The sequence below is a fragment of the Rhipicephalus microplus genome, chromosome 7 (genome assembly GCF_043290135.1).
Source record: "Rhipicephalus microplus isolate Deutch F79 chromosome 7, USDA_Rmic, whole genome shotgun sequence".
NCBI classification, from domain to species: domain Eukaryota; kingdom Metazoa; phylum Arthropoda; class Arachnida; order Ixodida; family Ixodidae; genus Rhipicephalus; species Rhipicephalus microplus.
Window position 1 is genome coordinate 46,213,501 of NC_134706.1, and position 15,681 is coordinate 46,229,181.

Sequence of the window (15,681 nt, forward strand, 5' to 3'; positions counted from 1 at the left end):
AGCCGGCAAGGTAGAAGTGTCGAAGCAGTGGTTAAAAAATTTAGTGAGGGCTATAATTGAGTTTTCATCTAAGTTGCGGAGAAGTTTATTATTGACGAGGTCAGGGCCTGGTGCAGATGAGGTGCGAAGGTTCGCAAGCGCGTGTCTAACCTCAGCCTCCGTTATGGGGCTACTGAGATCATCATTTGGTTGTCCGATATAGTCAGGTGCATCGTATCGATACGCGCTGGGTAGGTGTTTGTCGCGAAGATCATTAAAAAGAGTGTTTAAGTTACCTTTGTGCGAGTGAAGTAGTTTGTTATTGTGATGATTATTTGCGGTACGTGATATGGTAGGGTCTAATAAATGCCGCAGGAGCTGCCATGTCATCTTGCTGTCTAGGTGGCCATGCATGCTTTCGCATTTCTGGGTCCATTGTTGACAAGCAAGCTGTATGGCATAGTCCTGAATTTGCAAATCGAGTCTCGCAATTCTCAGTCTCAGTCGGCGATTATGTCGCCTCTTCTTCCAGCGTTTGAGGAGAGATTGCTTAGCTTCCCACATGTGAAGAAGTCGGGTGTCAACTATTGTAAAAGGCGTATCAGGTGGTAACATGGTGGTATGCGTTTTTGTGTCAGTGTGCAATTGCTGTACCCATTCCGAGATATCATCTATCTCAGTAGGCGCCGAGCAGTGACGGGCCTCGCGAAACTTGTTCCAGTTAATAAGGCTCAGGCGCTTGGGAGCTAAAGGTTTGTGTCGGAAGTGTATGGTAGTTTGAATAATGTAGTGGTCACTACCGAAGTTAATGTTCAGGTTGGTCCATGTGACAAAGTGAACGCGATGGCTGAGTGTAAGATCGGGAGATGTATCTTTAGCTACACTATTACCTAATCTAGTGGGCATGTCTATATTGTTGTGGAGGGTGAGGCGGTGATCCTGTATGTGAACCCACAAAGCCCTACCCTTGGGTGTAGAAACAGAGTGGCCCCATACTTGATTTGGTGCATTAAAATCACCAAGTATTAGGAGAGGGTGATGTTTCGCGGCCGCAATGGCTCGGGCAAAGAGAGTATTGAAGCGATGGTGTTTCGCCTGTGGCCTACTATAGACGTTTAATACGTATAAAGGCGATTCTTGAGTTTTACAAGGAAGGACCTCCAAAAAGTTGTGCTCCACATCGACGCCGTCGAAATTAGAGTGAGTTACCGTCAAATGTTTTTGCGTTAATATTGCAGTATCGGGAGAATTTAGAGATTTAGTTTGGTGTACACTGTAACCGGGAAAAGTTATGTTTCCGTGGGTCTCTTGTAGGGCAATGACTGCAGGGGGTTTGGGGCAGGAGGCCAAATATTGTTGAAGAGTCGCTTTCTTTTTGCGGAACCCCCTGCAGTTCCATTGCCATACTACAAAGTTCGAGCGATTAGGGTTTGCAGCCATTGTCGGGAGGGGGTGTAGGAGAGAAGGCGGGTACGGCTATATTTGGATTATTGGCCGTGACGGCCGCAATCCATGCAGTGGTCTGCTGCATTTGAGTTTGTACAAAATCTAGAAACTTGTCAAGTTTGTCATTTATGGCAGCTTGGCCTGTCTCCTGAGCTGTGAATCTGCTCTCTATGTGAGAAATCTTACTTTCAATGACGGCGAATTTCTTCTGTGTTTTATTTTCGAGGGCGTTTATCCTATCGTTAAGAGTTAGAACTGTGTCGCTGAGAGATTCTTCTTCGCGTGGTGTGGCAGGGGTTTTGCGCTTATTTGAGGGTGGCAGCTGGGAGGTGTCTCGAGGCATTGTAGTGTCCATGTCAGTAGGAGGAAGAGGTATCGTGGGTTCAACAGCAGGGGGCGATTGAGCAGGAATGAAAGATCGTGGTTCGGAATGCTGCGAAAGATTGCTAAGGGGCATTCGGGATTGTAGCTCGAGCTTTAACTTTTGAATTTCTGCCTTGAGGCTAGCGTTTTCAGCTAGAACTTTTTCTAGGCTAATGTTTTGAGATAAGGAGCAGTTAGAGGAAGCTGCCTGTGCCCAGCTTACCTTTAATGGGTTTGGCAGATGACTGGTGGAATGGGGGTTCGTTGACTGGGTCGGGAAGTCAAGTTCTTTGGGAGTCGAGTTTGGGCCCCGCCTCTTGCTCTTGCTGCGACCCCGCTGTGGGCCACGCTCTTGCGAGCGATTAAGGCTCGGTGTCCGGGATGATGGAACTTCTGAGGGCTTAGGTGTCTGGTATTTAGGTGTCTTAGTCTTGTAACGCTGTTTGCACAATGGGGAACCGGTGATGTGAGCTCCACCACACACGACACAGACGGGTTCACATTCATGGTCCATTGAGGAATCCTTCAGTCCGCACTTGTGACAGATTGCATCGGGAGTAGAGGGGCAGACATCCTGGCGATGTCCAATTTTTCGGCAACGGGTGCAGGCTTCCACCTTCAGTCGGAATGGGCGGCAGCGAAGCGTGCAGCCTTCGTAGTTGATGTAAAAAGGGACGTGCGTGCCACGGAAAACAACCAAGATGGTTTCGGTGGTGCTCAGTCGGCGAGCGGCCCCAATGGTCATGGCTGGATTACATCTTTGGAGGGTTGGAAGGATTTCCTCGTCAGCGTAATCCAGAGGGAGATGAAACCTTCCACGACAAGAATCTACAGGGTCGGCAACGTGGGTGACGACTTCGTAGGGGACTCCGTTGAACTTTAAGGTCCGGATGTTGTGGTATAAATCTGCTCGGTCCATGCTTGACGTACTCACGAGCACTGTGTGACTGGTGGGATTGACCCTGATTTGATCAGGGCTGCTGATGGGAAGTCCAACTGCTTTGAGAACGAGTTGTCGTAAGACACAGGGGTGCAACTTGGTACAGTCGAGACCCCCGCGTATCCGAAGAATCACCTTGTAGTCCGCATCGGGCAGTGGTGGAGGTTTAGGCTCCCATGAAGATGGTTTCTTCAGATCCGCTGCGCAGGTGTCAGCCGATGAACCAGTGGGACGAAGGTCAGCATGTAGAGCACGCCATGAGCGAGCGGCGTCGCCTCCAGCAGCGACGCCCGCTGCGACGCTGGCCGCGTCGCGCTGGGCGCCTCCACTCATACTAGGCCGGCGGTTAGGCCTAGCGCGGAAGCGGTCGAGCTGAACAATAAACAGTCAGCACTGTTCTCAAGGAGCATTATCACATCCCAACAAGGTGTCGAATGGGTGCCAGGTCCACTTACAGTTGGTGTGATGTGTGATCCAGGGTCCAAGGACCTGAAGAGGTGGTCATAACACGGTAAGTAGCCGGAGCCAAACGTACACACGTCAGCGTTTGATCGGGATCCTCGGCGTCCAAGCAGCCCTCAACATCTGCTCGAGGGACCACCTCATGTTCGTCACAGCCAGACAGCGGCACCAACCTGTATCAGTCGGCTCCACCACTCCACGCCAACACTCAGGCATTCCCCCCGCTCGAAGCACCAGCGGTGGTACCTCAGGTGAGCAGTTGGGCAGGGAAAGCTGCTTCTAAGCCTCTCTCACCCCCTTCTGTCGATCCTCCTTCTCCCGAACTTGCGGCCCTTCGCCAGCAAGTTGCGGCACTTCAAAAGCAAAATTCTCTTTTAACTAAACAACTCGAACTCTTAAATAAGCGACTTCAACCGCAACAACAGTGCACTGCAAGGCCATCCGGTATTGCCTCCTCTGTCCAGGCAGCTACGCCAGCTACGTCCAAGCTTAGTCCTAGCGCTAAGCCCACTCCCATTAAACCGCCGGTTCAAGCAACCATTTGTACTCCAGCACTCGGAACCGGTGCAACATCTACTCCAGAAGCTCTTGAGGCTCCTGGGGCACCTCAGGTTATCTTGCCCGCTAACCAAACTCTCCCTAGCGAAGAGCGCACCCCGCGCGTAGAGGAACGCCTCACGCGCGTCGAAGCTTCGATTAATCACCTCCTCACCAGCTTCTCGGTCCAACGCATAGTAGTAGAGGTTACCCAGGCTATTCAAGCCTGGGCAATCACCCAGTTTCAACCCAAGGCATCGCGTTCCCGCTCCTGCTCGGTGAGCAGTGAGGGTACAGCTCCACGGCGTCGTCGTAAGGTGGCTACCACCACCCCGCCGTCGGACAATCCGGCCTCCGTGCCCCTCCCTGCCTCTGAGGAATCCGAGCGGGACATGGAGGACCAAATATAAAACCTAAGACAGTCACGATGGCTACCAATCGTACGTCCCGTTCAAACATTGCGTCTAAATTCGAGATCATACAGTGGAACCCTGGAGGCTTCGGGAACAGGCGAAAGCGTTCACATCTTTCCCTTTTCCTCAGCTCACTTAGCTCTCAGCCGGCCGTCTTGGCGCTCCAAGAATCTGGCCCTGCTCCATCCCTTTCTGGATACTGCTCCTATGTAGGCGGCACCACCACATGCCTCCTCGTGCATAAAGCTTACACGGCGGTACAGATTGACCTCGATCTGGATCTTCCTTACGACTACTGCATGATATCAGTGCTGTCTCAGCGGAGAGGCCAACCATCAATACATATATTAAACGTGTACTGTCCCCCTCGCCTTGCAAGGGCTTCGTTTGCGCATCTCTTCCACCGGGCGCTGCGTATAGCGGCCCGACAACCACTGGTGATTGTCGGGGACTTTAATGCCCGCAGCCCTCACTGGGGTTACCACTACGAGAAGGCCCGGGGCAGAGAGCTCAAGGAGCTCATTTCCTCGCTGAGCCTGACGCTTCTTACCGATCCGGCACAACCCACACGTTCCGGCAACTCGGTCACGCGAGACACATGCCCCGACCTCTCCCTCACCCGTCACATCCGCGATGCTACATGGGAGAATTTAGGCGAAACCCTAGGCAGCGATCACTTTTTACTCCGCATTTCGTTCACACCGCGGCAGAAAATGCGCCAACACTGGGGCCAAGCCCGTCTCACCGATTGGACTCGGTTCAGAATGCAACCATTCCCCGCTGGCCTCTCCTCGACCGAATATGCAGCGTGGACATCATACGCTCTTCATATGAAACAAGCGAACACTCGCACCCTTGCAACCTCTAATTTGACTCCTGCAATCGATCCACACCTCCTACATCTTTGGCACGCTCGCCGCGGGCTCATAAGGCGCTGGAAACGCAACAAACTTAATCGGAAACTTCGCGCTCGCATTGAGGCGCTCACTGCAGAGGCGGCCGCATACTCCGCACAACTTTCCGATGCTAACTGGGCAGACACCTGTTCGAAGGCTGCAAAGCAGATGAGCTCTAAGAGTGCGTGGCGACTCTTTAGAAGCCTTCTCGATCCCTCCACCACCAGGGGAGAAACGCAACGCCAGCTCCACCGTGTTCTGCATGCCTTTCAGGGCACTACGGATGAACTCGCGCGAGAACATTGTGACCGCTACATCTGCCGCACATTTGATCCCGCAGGCCCAGCATATACGTATTCCGGCGCCCCGAACACCGACCTCGACGCCCCATACACACTTTCTGATTTACGATTTGCACTCACGAAAATGCGACGGGGCACGGCCCCTGGACGCGACGGAATCACAGTATCGCTCCTGGCAAATCTTCCCGACCAAGCACACCTCTCGCTACTCCAGCTTATAAATTCGATATGGGACGGTTCTCCGCTTCCAACGGAATGGACCACATCGGTCGTGACATTCATTCCCAAATCGGCAAAGTCCATTAGTATTGAGGCACTGAGACCCATCTCACTTACGTCTTGCGCAGGCAAACTCATAGAAACCATGGTTCGCGAACGCCTTTCCGCCTACTTGGAGGCCAGGAGGACCTTTGCCGACACGATGTTTGGCTTTCGCCCACATCTGTCGGCGCAGGACGTCCTGCTCCAGCTTCAACACGATATCATAGAGCCGACTACTATGCGCCATAACCATAAAGCCGTGCTCGCCCTCGATCTCCGCGGGGCGTTCGACAACGTCAAACACAGCACTATACTCACTAACCTGTCTACCACAAACTGCGGGCAGAAGACTTTCAACTACATTCGCGCGTTTCTATCACATAGCACCGCCTTCATTCGCCTTAATTCTACCGAACACGGCCCTTATTTATTAGGCACGCGGGGTACACCTCAAGGGGCAGTCCTGTCTCCTCTGCTTTTTAACCTGGCGATGATGAACCTCCCCTCTCTTCTAAGCGAGGTCGAGGGAATACAACACGCACTATATGCGGACGATATCACAATCTGGACCAACACCGGCTCCTTAGAGCAAATCGAAGAACGCCTGCAAAAGGCTGCCCTTCTGGTGGACACCTACGCAGGTTCATGCGGCCTGGAGTGCTCTCCAGCTAAATCGGCTCTTCTTTCAGTCTCTCCGCTACCACCGCCTCAAATTTTTCTTCCGTCCGGGCCCGTCCCGTCAGTGCAAAGTATTCGGGTTCTTGGCCTTCACCTCACATCATCCTTGGATCCAAAGGGCACAATAGCAGGCCTCAGACGCACCAGCGAACAGGTGAGCCGCATGATACGGCGAGTGTCTACCAAGCGCGGCGGCCTCCGCGGGTCTCAGTCCCTCCAATTGGCCCACGCGTTTGTGACCAGTCGCGTCCTCTACGCCTTGCCTTACCTTCGCCTGCGTCGTAGACACGAGCACCAGCTGGACGTCCTTCTTCGTTCAGTATACAAACCCGCTCTGGACCTACCTATTGCAACTTCCAACAGCCGATTCACGGCTCTGGGGGTACACAACACCTTTGCAAAGATGCGCGAAGCTCATCGCGTTAACCAAATCAATCGACTGTCGCAGACGCCTTCAGGGCGCCGTCTTCTACACAGACTTGGCCTTAACCCGATATCTGACCAAGACCCTCTGGAGCCGGTACCAGAGCTCTGGCGTCAAAAGCTATGGGTGGAACCTCTACCCCGTAATATGAACCCCGACCTCCATCCTGGCCGTAGACTAGCACGTGCCGCGGCCCTTCATACGCGACACTCCGATCGTCCTGGTGTTTTCTACGTGGACGTCTCGGGTCCCTCCCCCTCGGGTCACTTCACGGCTGCCGTGATTACAGAGGGCAAACACGTAGATGGCCTCTCCTTTCGAGCAGACACAGTAACGCACGCTGAAGAGGTTGCCATAGCTTTGGCCGCCTCTCACCCTGCCTCACGCACCATCCTGACGGACTCGCGCTCGGCCTGTTCTCAGTACCTTCAGGGTTCCATTGCTCCGCTGGCGGCTAGCCTACTACAGGCAGCCTCTTGGCGCTTTAACCCTCATCCCATTCGTATAGTGTGGACCCCAGGCCACTCGGGCCTGCCCGGCAACGAGGCGGCAAATGCCGCTGCCCGCGCTTCTCCTGTCCGGGCCGTTGCGCCTCCATGTCCCGAGACGGAATCTGGCAATACCTACCTGACGCGCTTTCGCGAAATTTTGGCTTATTACCGGGCTTCGCGCCGCCTCTACCCGGACCCCGCACGCGGTTTGGAGAAAGCGGACGAACGACTGCTACGCCGCCTGCAGACGAACACCTTTATCAGTCCGGCGGTCGCCAGGCACTTTTTGCCGGAAATCAATGGCACCTGCTCGACCTGTCATGTGCTCGCCGACACATATCACGTCGTAGCATCGTGCCCAGTTAATCCCGTCCCTTTCTCATCCCCTTTTCCTATCCCAACTAGAGAGGCTTGGGAGGAGCACCTGCTCGGCTGCTCTACCTTAGCTGCACAACGCTCCTTGGTGGAGCGCGCAAGGGCAGCTTCCAGCTCCACTGGCGTCCCGGAATAGGGTCTTGCCACTCTAGCACGCCGATGGGCCACGTCGGCACTCTCTAGTAAACTTTTCTGAAATAAATGTTTTTTACCACCACCACCCTAAAAGCGCTTTTGAATACGGGAGAAGATGGCACACAATTCATTTTTTATACGTAAATTCGACACTTTGCTTCATCTGCTGCGCTCCACCTATCTCCAAGCCAAGTACTCCGTGGTGGCCATGGTGGCACAGACCCCGAGGAACGCACTCGTTTGTATCTGTAGGCAGGGGGCCTGCGCAAGAGAAAAAAACAAAAAAAAGACAATGAGCACAAATTTAAACAAAAGCTGACGTCACTTCTGGGCATCGTTGATTGGTTCCAGCAGCTTCGCGACTGCGGTCGTGTGGCTGAAAAATTAGTCAGGAAGTGACTAGCGAAAGGAGTCGCTTTGCGACTGTTTGCGACCGTTCGCGACTGCTTGCGACCAGTCGCAAATGGCCGTGCAACCACTGCTAGTCACCGGTGTGCACCAACCTTAAGATCGATGTTAAGCGATGGCAGAATGGTAATGATATATTTATAAAAAAGGCAGATCCCACGAGTAGTGGGAATTGATTATATGCGAAGCACGAGTGAGAAATGTTGATATGTCACTTTAAAATCAGCACAACGTTACGAGGTGGCGTTCAATGATGCAATACATGACTTCGGTGCTATGACTATCGTGCTTGTATACGTCGTTTACCGTTGTCATATATTTACGTCACGTGATACCAAATTTAGTACATGTGGAGTGAGCGAAACGGCCGCGAGCACGCTAAGAGCGTGGTATGTCGTTATGTTCTTACGTGACACGCGTGTAAGAATTGTCATGTTTGCACCAGTGATATATTCCATCATCTATTTACGTTACGTAACACCAAATTTGGTATAGATGGAGCTAGAAAAACGGCTGCGAGCGCCTCATGAAGGGCCTAATATACCCCAATGTAGCGTTGACGCGCGCGCACGCTATGCGCAGCCACGCTACATTAGCAAAACGCGAGCCCTCTATAGCATTGCGCCAGGCGCGACCAGCGTCCATCGGGCGCGGCCCGACGGCGACCAGCACGTTATGCAACATGATGCATTTCCCGCCGACGCGTTATCCAGACAACGCTGCGTCTTTCTCTTTTCGTGACGGTGGTACGCCGGACGCGCTGAAACGCACATTCGTCAAAGCAACGCAGCGCGGCGCGTGCCTGCGAGTATATTGCAAGACCGGCTGCTGGCGGGGCAATGCCGGCGTGACGCGAAGAAAGATGCGCCGGCGAGCACGCGCATCGCGTCACGTCGAAATGTATTGGCGCCTTTAGCGTCGCATGTAGTCATCTTCTCACATGACACGCATTTCATGATTATCACTTTTGCACCTCTCACATACCTTCGTAATCCATTGGCGTCATGTATTACTAAATTGGCGTCATGTATTACTAAATTTGGCATATATGAAACTAGCAAAACGGCAGTGAGCGCATCATGAGCCTGGCATGTAGACATATTGTTACATGACACGCATCTCATGATTATCATGTTTGCGCCAGTCACATACCTTCGTCATCTATTCAAGTACTGTGATACCAAATATGGCATAAGTGACGCTAGCGAAATGGCCGCAGGCGCATGAGCGTGGCATGCAGTCATGTTGTTACATGACACGCATGTCATGATTTTCATGTTAGGGTCTGTCGCTTGTATTCGCCAAGCAATCGCGCCATACCATACTAGTTTTCCAACATGCCATGTGAACGAAACCACCGCAAGAGCTGCAGGACCGTGAAATGTAAATTATAGCATTCATGACATACATGCCATGATTTTCATGTTATGACTACTCAAATTTCTTCTTCATACAGTCATGTTATGCCATATCAAGTTTGGGATCGATACCATTATTGGAACGGCCAGGAGAGCTAAGGTAGGTAGGTATAAACTTTATTTTTCCTTTGTAAAGGAAAGGTGCAATGGAAGAGAGATGAGGAGAGATTGCTACGCTCGATAGTCCTCCGCAACCCTCTCTGCCCAACCCAGGATGGCCTCCTGGACGTCGGGTTTCAAGCTGCGCATGGCAGCCTCCCACTGCTCCTCATTACTAATTAGTTTTCGAAGGGACGGTGGAGGGGGGTGCTTAGGGCACCCCCACATGATATGATTAAGATTTGCTTTCTGTGCGGAGCAATATTTACAGGAGGAGGACGGGTAAAGAGAAGGGTACATGAGGTGAAGAATGTAAGGAGAAGGAAAGGTGTGAGTCTGCAGCTGTCGCCACAGTACTTCGCGCCTTCGTATGGATTTCGACGTTAGCGGCGGTAAGGATAAACGACCAAGGCGGTAGTGACTACAGATGTCGTGAAATGTTAAAAGGCGATCCCGCGCAGCAAACGGTGCCGTTGTCGAAACGGGGCCTGGCTCTTCCAGCGCCTGCGCCCGGAACGTAAATCCTCGGGCGCTGGCGTGAGCCGCCTCGTTACCGGCAAGGCCCGCGTGCGCGGGAGTCCATATTAAAGCCGTGTCTTGTTGCGGGGGATGGGCCAAAAGGAGGGAGAGGGCTGTTTTGGACACCCTACCCGCTCCAAAATTGTAGATGGCAGTTTTTGAATCACTAATAATAAGTGAATAATTTGGAACTGTAAGGGCCAGAGCTATGGCTGCTTCTTCCGCCTCCTCAGAAGAGGAAGCAGAAATAGAAGCAGCAGCAGATATCTGACCTAGCGAATTCACAACTGAGAGGGCGAAAAAAGGACGAGTACTGTATTCGGCAGCGTCAACGTAGAGCACTTCTTTAGAAGTAGAAAATCGTTTTTCGAGAGTTTTTGCACGCTGTCGTCGACGTTGCTCGTGGTGCACAGGGTGCATGTTTTTAGGGAGCGGCGGAATGAGTAGATTCTTGTGTATTTCACGCGGAATAGTGTGTTTGGCGTTAGTGGTTGGAGTTGGCCTGATACTGAGGGTATCGAGTATGTATCTTCCGGTCTGTGTGTTGGAAAGACGAGCATATTGTGAAGTTAAGTGTGCTTCAATAAGTTCAGTTAAGGTGTTCAATGTGCCTGTCTCCATGAGCCGTGCGGTGGACGTTCGAATGGGGACTCCGAGAGCGAATTTGTAGATTTTACGTAACAAAGTGTCTACGTTATTTTGTTCTCTTCTCAGAAGGAACAGATAAGGGAGAGAATAAGTCACTTTATTGAGGACGAAGGCTTGGATGAGGCGGAGGAGCTCTGCCTCTCGTAGCCCGCCATGCTTATTAGATATCCTGCCTATAAGGCGTAGAGTGTGGTCCACAGTTGTTTGAAGTGCTTTAATGGTGTGTGTGTTTAGTCGATTTCGTTGTATGTGTAGTCCAAGCACCCTGAGTCTGTCAACTTTAGGCACGGGTGTATTGTTCAGTGTTATTTGTATATCAGAGATGTGCTTTTCCGAGCCCCGATGGGCAGGAAGGAGGAGCAGTTCAGATTTAGTGGGTGAACAGGTCAGATTCATGTTACCCGCACAAACCACCACCCTGTCAGCAGCAGTCTGCAGAGTTTCCTGAATGTGACCATCGGAGCCGCCTGTCATCCAGAGGGTAATATCATCTGCATAAAGTGAAAATTTGAGATCTGATATGGATCTCAGCGTTCGAGCCAGCGGCATCATCGCGATGTTAAAAAGGAAAGGTGATAACACTGATCCTTGAGGTGTGCCGAAACTCCCCAAGGAGTAAGAACAAGAGTGTTCAGACCCAATGTAAATAGTTGCCGTACGGTTCGAAAGGAACGCAGATATGTAATCATGAATCTTTTTACCAACGCCTATAGCGCTCAGTTCACTCAATATGGCAGTGTGGCTGACATTGTTAAAAGCCCCATGGAGATCGAGACTGAGAATTGCTTGAGTATCGAGGCTAGAGTTAGGGATAATGATGTCATGCTTCAGTCGAAGCATGACATCTTGACTGGAAAGGGATTTACGGAAGCCTATCATTTCGTGAGGGTATAAGTTGTGTTCTTCTATAAATTTGCTAAGGCGGTTGAGGATTACATGTTCAAGTGTTTTTCCGATGCATGAAGTGAGGGAAATCGGACGTAGGTTGGCTGTGTTTATGGGCTTACCAGGTTTTGGTATGAAAATAACTCTGGCGTCCTTCCACGCAGCCGGCAAGGTAGAAGTGTCGAAGCAGTGGTTAAAAAATTTAGTGAGGGCTATAATTGAGTTTTCATCTAAGTTGCGGAGAAGTTTATTATTGACGAGGTCAGGGCCTGGTGCAGATGAGGTGCGAAGGTTCGCAAGCGCGTGTCTAACCTCAGCCTCCGTTATGGGGCTACTGAGATCATCATTTGGTTGTCCGATATAGTCAGGTGCATCGTATCGATACGCGCTGGGTAGGTGTTTGTCGCGAAGATCATTAAAAAGAGTGTTTAAGTTACCTTTGTGCGAGTGAAGTAGTTTGTTAATGTGATGATTATTTGCGGTACGTGATATGGTAGGGTCTAATAAATGCCGCAGGAGCTGCCATGTCATCTTGCTGTCTAGGTGGCCATGCATGCTTTCGCATTTCTGGGTCCATTGTTGACAAGCAAGCTGTATGGCATAGTCCTGAATTTGCAAATCGAGTCTCGCAATTCTCAGTCTCAGTCGGCGATTATGTCGCCTCTTCTTCCAGCGTTTGAGGAGAGATTGCTTAGCTTCCCACATGTGAAGAAGTCGGGTGTCAACTATTGTAAAAGGCGTATCAGGTGGTAACATGGTGGTATGCGTTTTTGTGTCAGTGTGCAATTGCTGTACCCATTCCGAGATATCATCTATCTCAGTAGGCGCCGAGCAGTGACGGGCCTCGCGAAACTTGTTCCAGTTAATAAGGCTCAGGCGCTTGGGAGCTAAAGGTTTGTGTCGGAAGTGTATGGTAGTTTGAATAATGTAGTGGTCACTACCGAAGTTAATGTTCAGGTTGGTCCATGTGACAAAGTGAACGCGATGGCTGAGTGTAAGATCGGGAGATGTATCTTTAGCTACACTATTACCTAATCTAGTGGGCATGTCTATATTGTTGTGGAGGGTGAGGCGGTGATCCTGTATGTGAACCCACAAAGCCCTACCCTTGGGTGTAGAAACAGAGTGGCCCCATACTTGATTTGGTGCATTAAAATCACCAAGTATTAGGAGAGGGTGATGTTTCGCGGCCGCAATGGCTCGGGCAAAGAGAGTATTGAAGCGATGGTGTTTCGCCTGTGGCCTACTATAGACGTTTAATACGTATAAAGGCGATTCTTGAGTTTTACAAGGAAGGACCTCCAAAAAGTTGTGCTCCACATCGACGCCGTCGAAATTAGAGTGAGTTACCGTCAAATGTTTTTGCGTTAATATTGCAGTATCGGGAGAATTTAGAGATTTAGTTTGGTGTACACTGTAACCGGGAAAAGTTATGTTTCCGTGGGTCTCTTGTAGGGCAATGACTGCAGGGGGTTTGGGGCAGGAGGCCAAATATTGTTGAAGAGTCGCTTTCTTTTTGCGGAACCCCCTGCAGTTCCATTGCCATACTACAAAGTTCGAGCGATTAGGGTTTGCAGCCATTGTCGGGAGGGGGTGTAGGAGAGAAGGCGGGTACGGCTATATTTGGATTATTGGCCGTGACGGCCGCAATCCATGCAGTGGTCTGCTGCATTTGAGTTTGTACAAAATCTAGAAACTTGTCAAGTTTGTCATTTATGGCAGCTTGGCCTGTCTCCTGAGCTGTGAATCTGCTCTCTATGTGAGAAATCTTACTTTCAATGACGGCGAATTTCTTCTGTGTTTTATTTTCGAGGGCGTTTATCCTATCGTTAAGAGTTAGAACTGTGTCGCTGAGAGATTCTTCTTCGCGTGGTGTGGCAGGGGTTTTGCGCTTATTTGAGGGTGGCAGCTGGGAGGTGTCTCGAGGCATTGTAGTGTCCATGTCAGTAGGAGGAAGAGGTATCGTGGGTTCAACAGCAGGGGGCGATTGAGCAGGAATGAAAGATCGTGGTTCGGAATGCTGCGAAAGATTGCTAAGGGGCATTCGGGATTGTAGCTCGAGCTTTAACTTTTGAATTTCTGCCTTGAGGCTAGCGTTTTCAGCTAGAACTTTTTCTAGGCTAATGTTTTGAGATAAGGAGCAGTTAGAGGAAGCTGCCTGTGCCCAGCTTACCTTTAATGGGTTTGGCAGATGACTGGTGGAATGGGGGTTCGTTGACTGGGTCGGGAAGTCAAGTTCTTTGGGAGTCGAGTTTGGGCCCCGCCTCTTGCTCTTGCTGCGACCCCGCTGTGGGCCACGCTCTTGCGAGCGATTAAGGCTCGGTGTCCGGGATGATGGAACTTCTGAGGGCTTAGGTGTCTGGTATTTAGGTGTCTTAGTCTTGTAACGCTGTTTGCACAATGGGGAACCGGTGATGTGAGCTCCACCACACACGACACAGACGGGTTCACATTCATGGTCCATTGAGGAATCCTTCAGTCCGCACTTGTGACAGATTGCATCGGGAGTAGAGGGGCAGACATCCTGGCGATGTCCAATTTTTCGGCAACGGGTGCAGGCTTCCACCTTCAGTCGGAATGGGCGGCAGCGAAGCGTGCAGCCTTCGTAGTTGATGTAAAAAGGGACGTGCGTGCCACGGAAAACAACCAAGATGGTTTCGGTGGTGCTCAGTCGGCGAGCGGCCCCAATGGTCATGGCTGGATTACATCTTTGGAGGGTTGGAAGGATTTCCTCGTCAGCGTAATCCAGAGGGAGATGAAACCTTCCACGACAAGAATCTACAGGGTCGGCAACGTGGGTGACGACTTCGTAGGGGACTCCGTTGAACTTTAAGGTCCGGATGTTGTGGTATAAATCTGCTCGGTCCATGCTTGACGTACTCACGAGCACTGTGTGACTGGTGGGATTGACCCTGATTTGATCAGGGCTGCTGATGGGAAGTCCAACTGCTTTGAGAACGAGTTGTCGTAAGACACAGGGGTGCAACTTGGTACAGTCGAGACCCCCGCGTATCCGAAGAATCACCTTGTAGTCCGCATCGGGCAGTGGTGGAGGTTTAGGCTCCCATGAAGATGGTTTCTTCAGATCCGCTGCGCAGGTGTCAGCCGATGAACCAGTGGGACGAAGGTCAGCATGTAGAGCACGCCATGAGCGAGCGGCGTCGCCTCCAGCAGCGACGCCCGCTGCGACGCTGGCCGCGTCGCGCTGGGCGCCTCCACTCATACTAGGCCGGCGGTTAGGCCTAGCGCGGAAGCGGTCGAGCTGAACAATAAACAGTCAGCACTGTTCTCAAGGAGCATTATCACATCCCAACAAGGTGTCGAATGGGTGCCAGGTCCACTTACAGTTGGTGTGATGTGTGATCCAGGGTCCAAGGACCTGAAGAGGTGGTCATAACACGGTAAGTAGCCGGAGCCAAACGTACACACGTCAGCGTTTGATCGGGATCCTCGGCGTCCAAGCAGCCCTCAACATCTGCTCGAGGGACCACCTCATGTTCGTCACAGCCAGACAGCGGCACCAACCTGTATCAGTCGGCTCCACCACTCCACGCCAACACTCAGGCATTCCCCCCGCTCGAAGCACCAGCGGTGGTACCTCAGGTGAGCAGTTGGGCAGGGAAAGCTGCTTCTAAGCCTCTCTCACCCCCTTCTGTCGATCCTCCTTCTCCCGAACTTGCGGCCCTTCGCCAGCAAGTTGCGGCACTTCAAAAGCAAAATTCTCTTTTAACTAAACAACTCGAACTCTTAAATAAGCGACTTCAACCGCAACAACAGTGCACTGCAAGGCCATCCGGTATTGCCTCCTCTGTCCAGGCAGCTACGCCAGCTACGTCCAAGCTTAGTCCTAGCGCTAAGCCCACTCCCATTAAACCGCCGGTTCAAGCAACCATTTGTACTCCAGCACTCGGAACCGGTGCAACATCTACTCCAGAAGCTCTTGAGGCTCCTGGGGCACCTCAGGTTATCTTGCCCGCTAACCAAACTCTCCCTAGCGAAGAG

General features: G+C 51.6%; 2 protein-coding genes across 2 annotated transcripts; both read right to left on the reverse strand.

The window, feature by feature from the left end:
* Window positions 1-743: 743 nt before the first annotated feature.
* On the reverse strand, window positions 744-3,278 carry LOC142767436 (uncharacterized). The gene is made up of 2 exons (XM_075869100.1): window positions 3,184-3,278; window positions 744-3,100 (listed from the first exon to the last, which is right to left on the reverse strand). The coding sequence occupies exon 2, from the start codon at window positions 3,059-3,061 to the stop codon at window positions 1,403-1,405; it is 1,659 nt and encodes a 552-aa protein (XP_075725215.1). The 5' UTR covers window positions 3,062-3,100; window positions 3,184-3,278; the 3' UTR covers window positions 744-1,402.
* A 9,306-nt stretch (window positions 3,279-12,584) lies between these two features.
* LOC142767437 (uncharacterized) lies at window positions 12,585-15,119 on the reverse strand. The gene is made up of 2 exons (XM_075869102.1): window positions 15,025-15,119; window positions 12,585-14,941 (listed from the first exon to the last, which is right to left on the reverse strand). The coding sequence occupies exon 2, from the start codon at window positions 14,900-14,902 to the stop codon at window positions 13,244-13,246; it is 1,659 nt and encodes a 552-aa protein (XP_075725217.1). The 5' UTR covers window positions 14,903-14,941; window positions 15,025-15,119; the 3' UTR covers window positions 12,585-13,243.
* Between the last annotated feature and the right edge of the window lie 562 nt (window positions 15,120-15,681).

Excerpts from the sequence above, each read along its gene's own strand:
- LOC142767437 (XM_075869102.1), bottom strand. The coding sequence starts at position 14,902 with ATGAGTGGAGGCGCCCAGCGCGACGCGGCCAGCGTCGCAGCGGGCGTC.
- LOC142767436 (XM_075869100.1), bottom strand. The coding sequence starts at position 3,061 with ATGAGTGGAGGCGCCCAGCGCGACGCGGCCAGCGTCGCAGCGGGCGTC.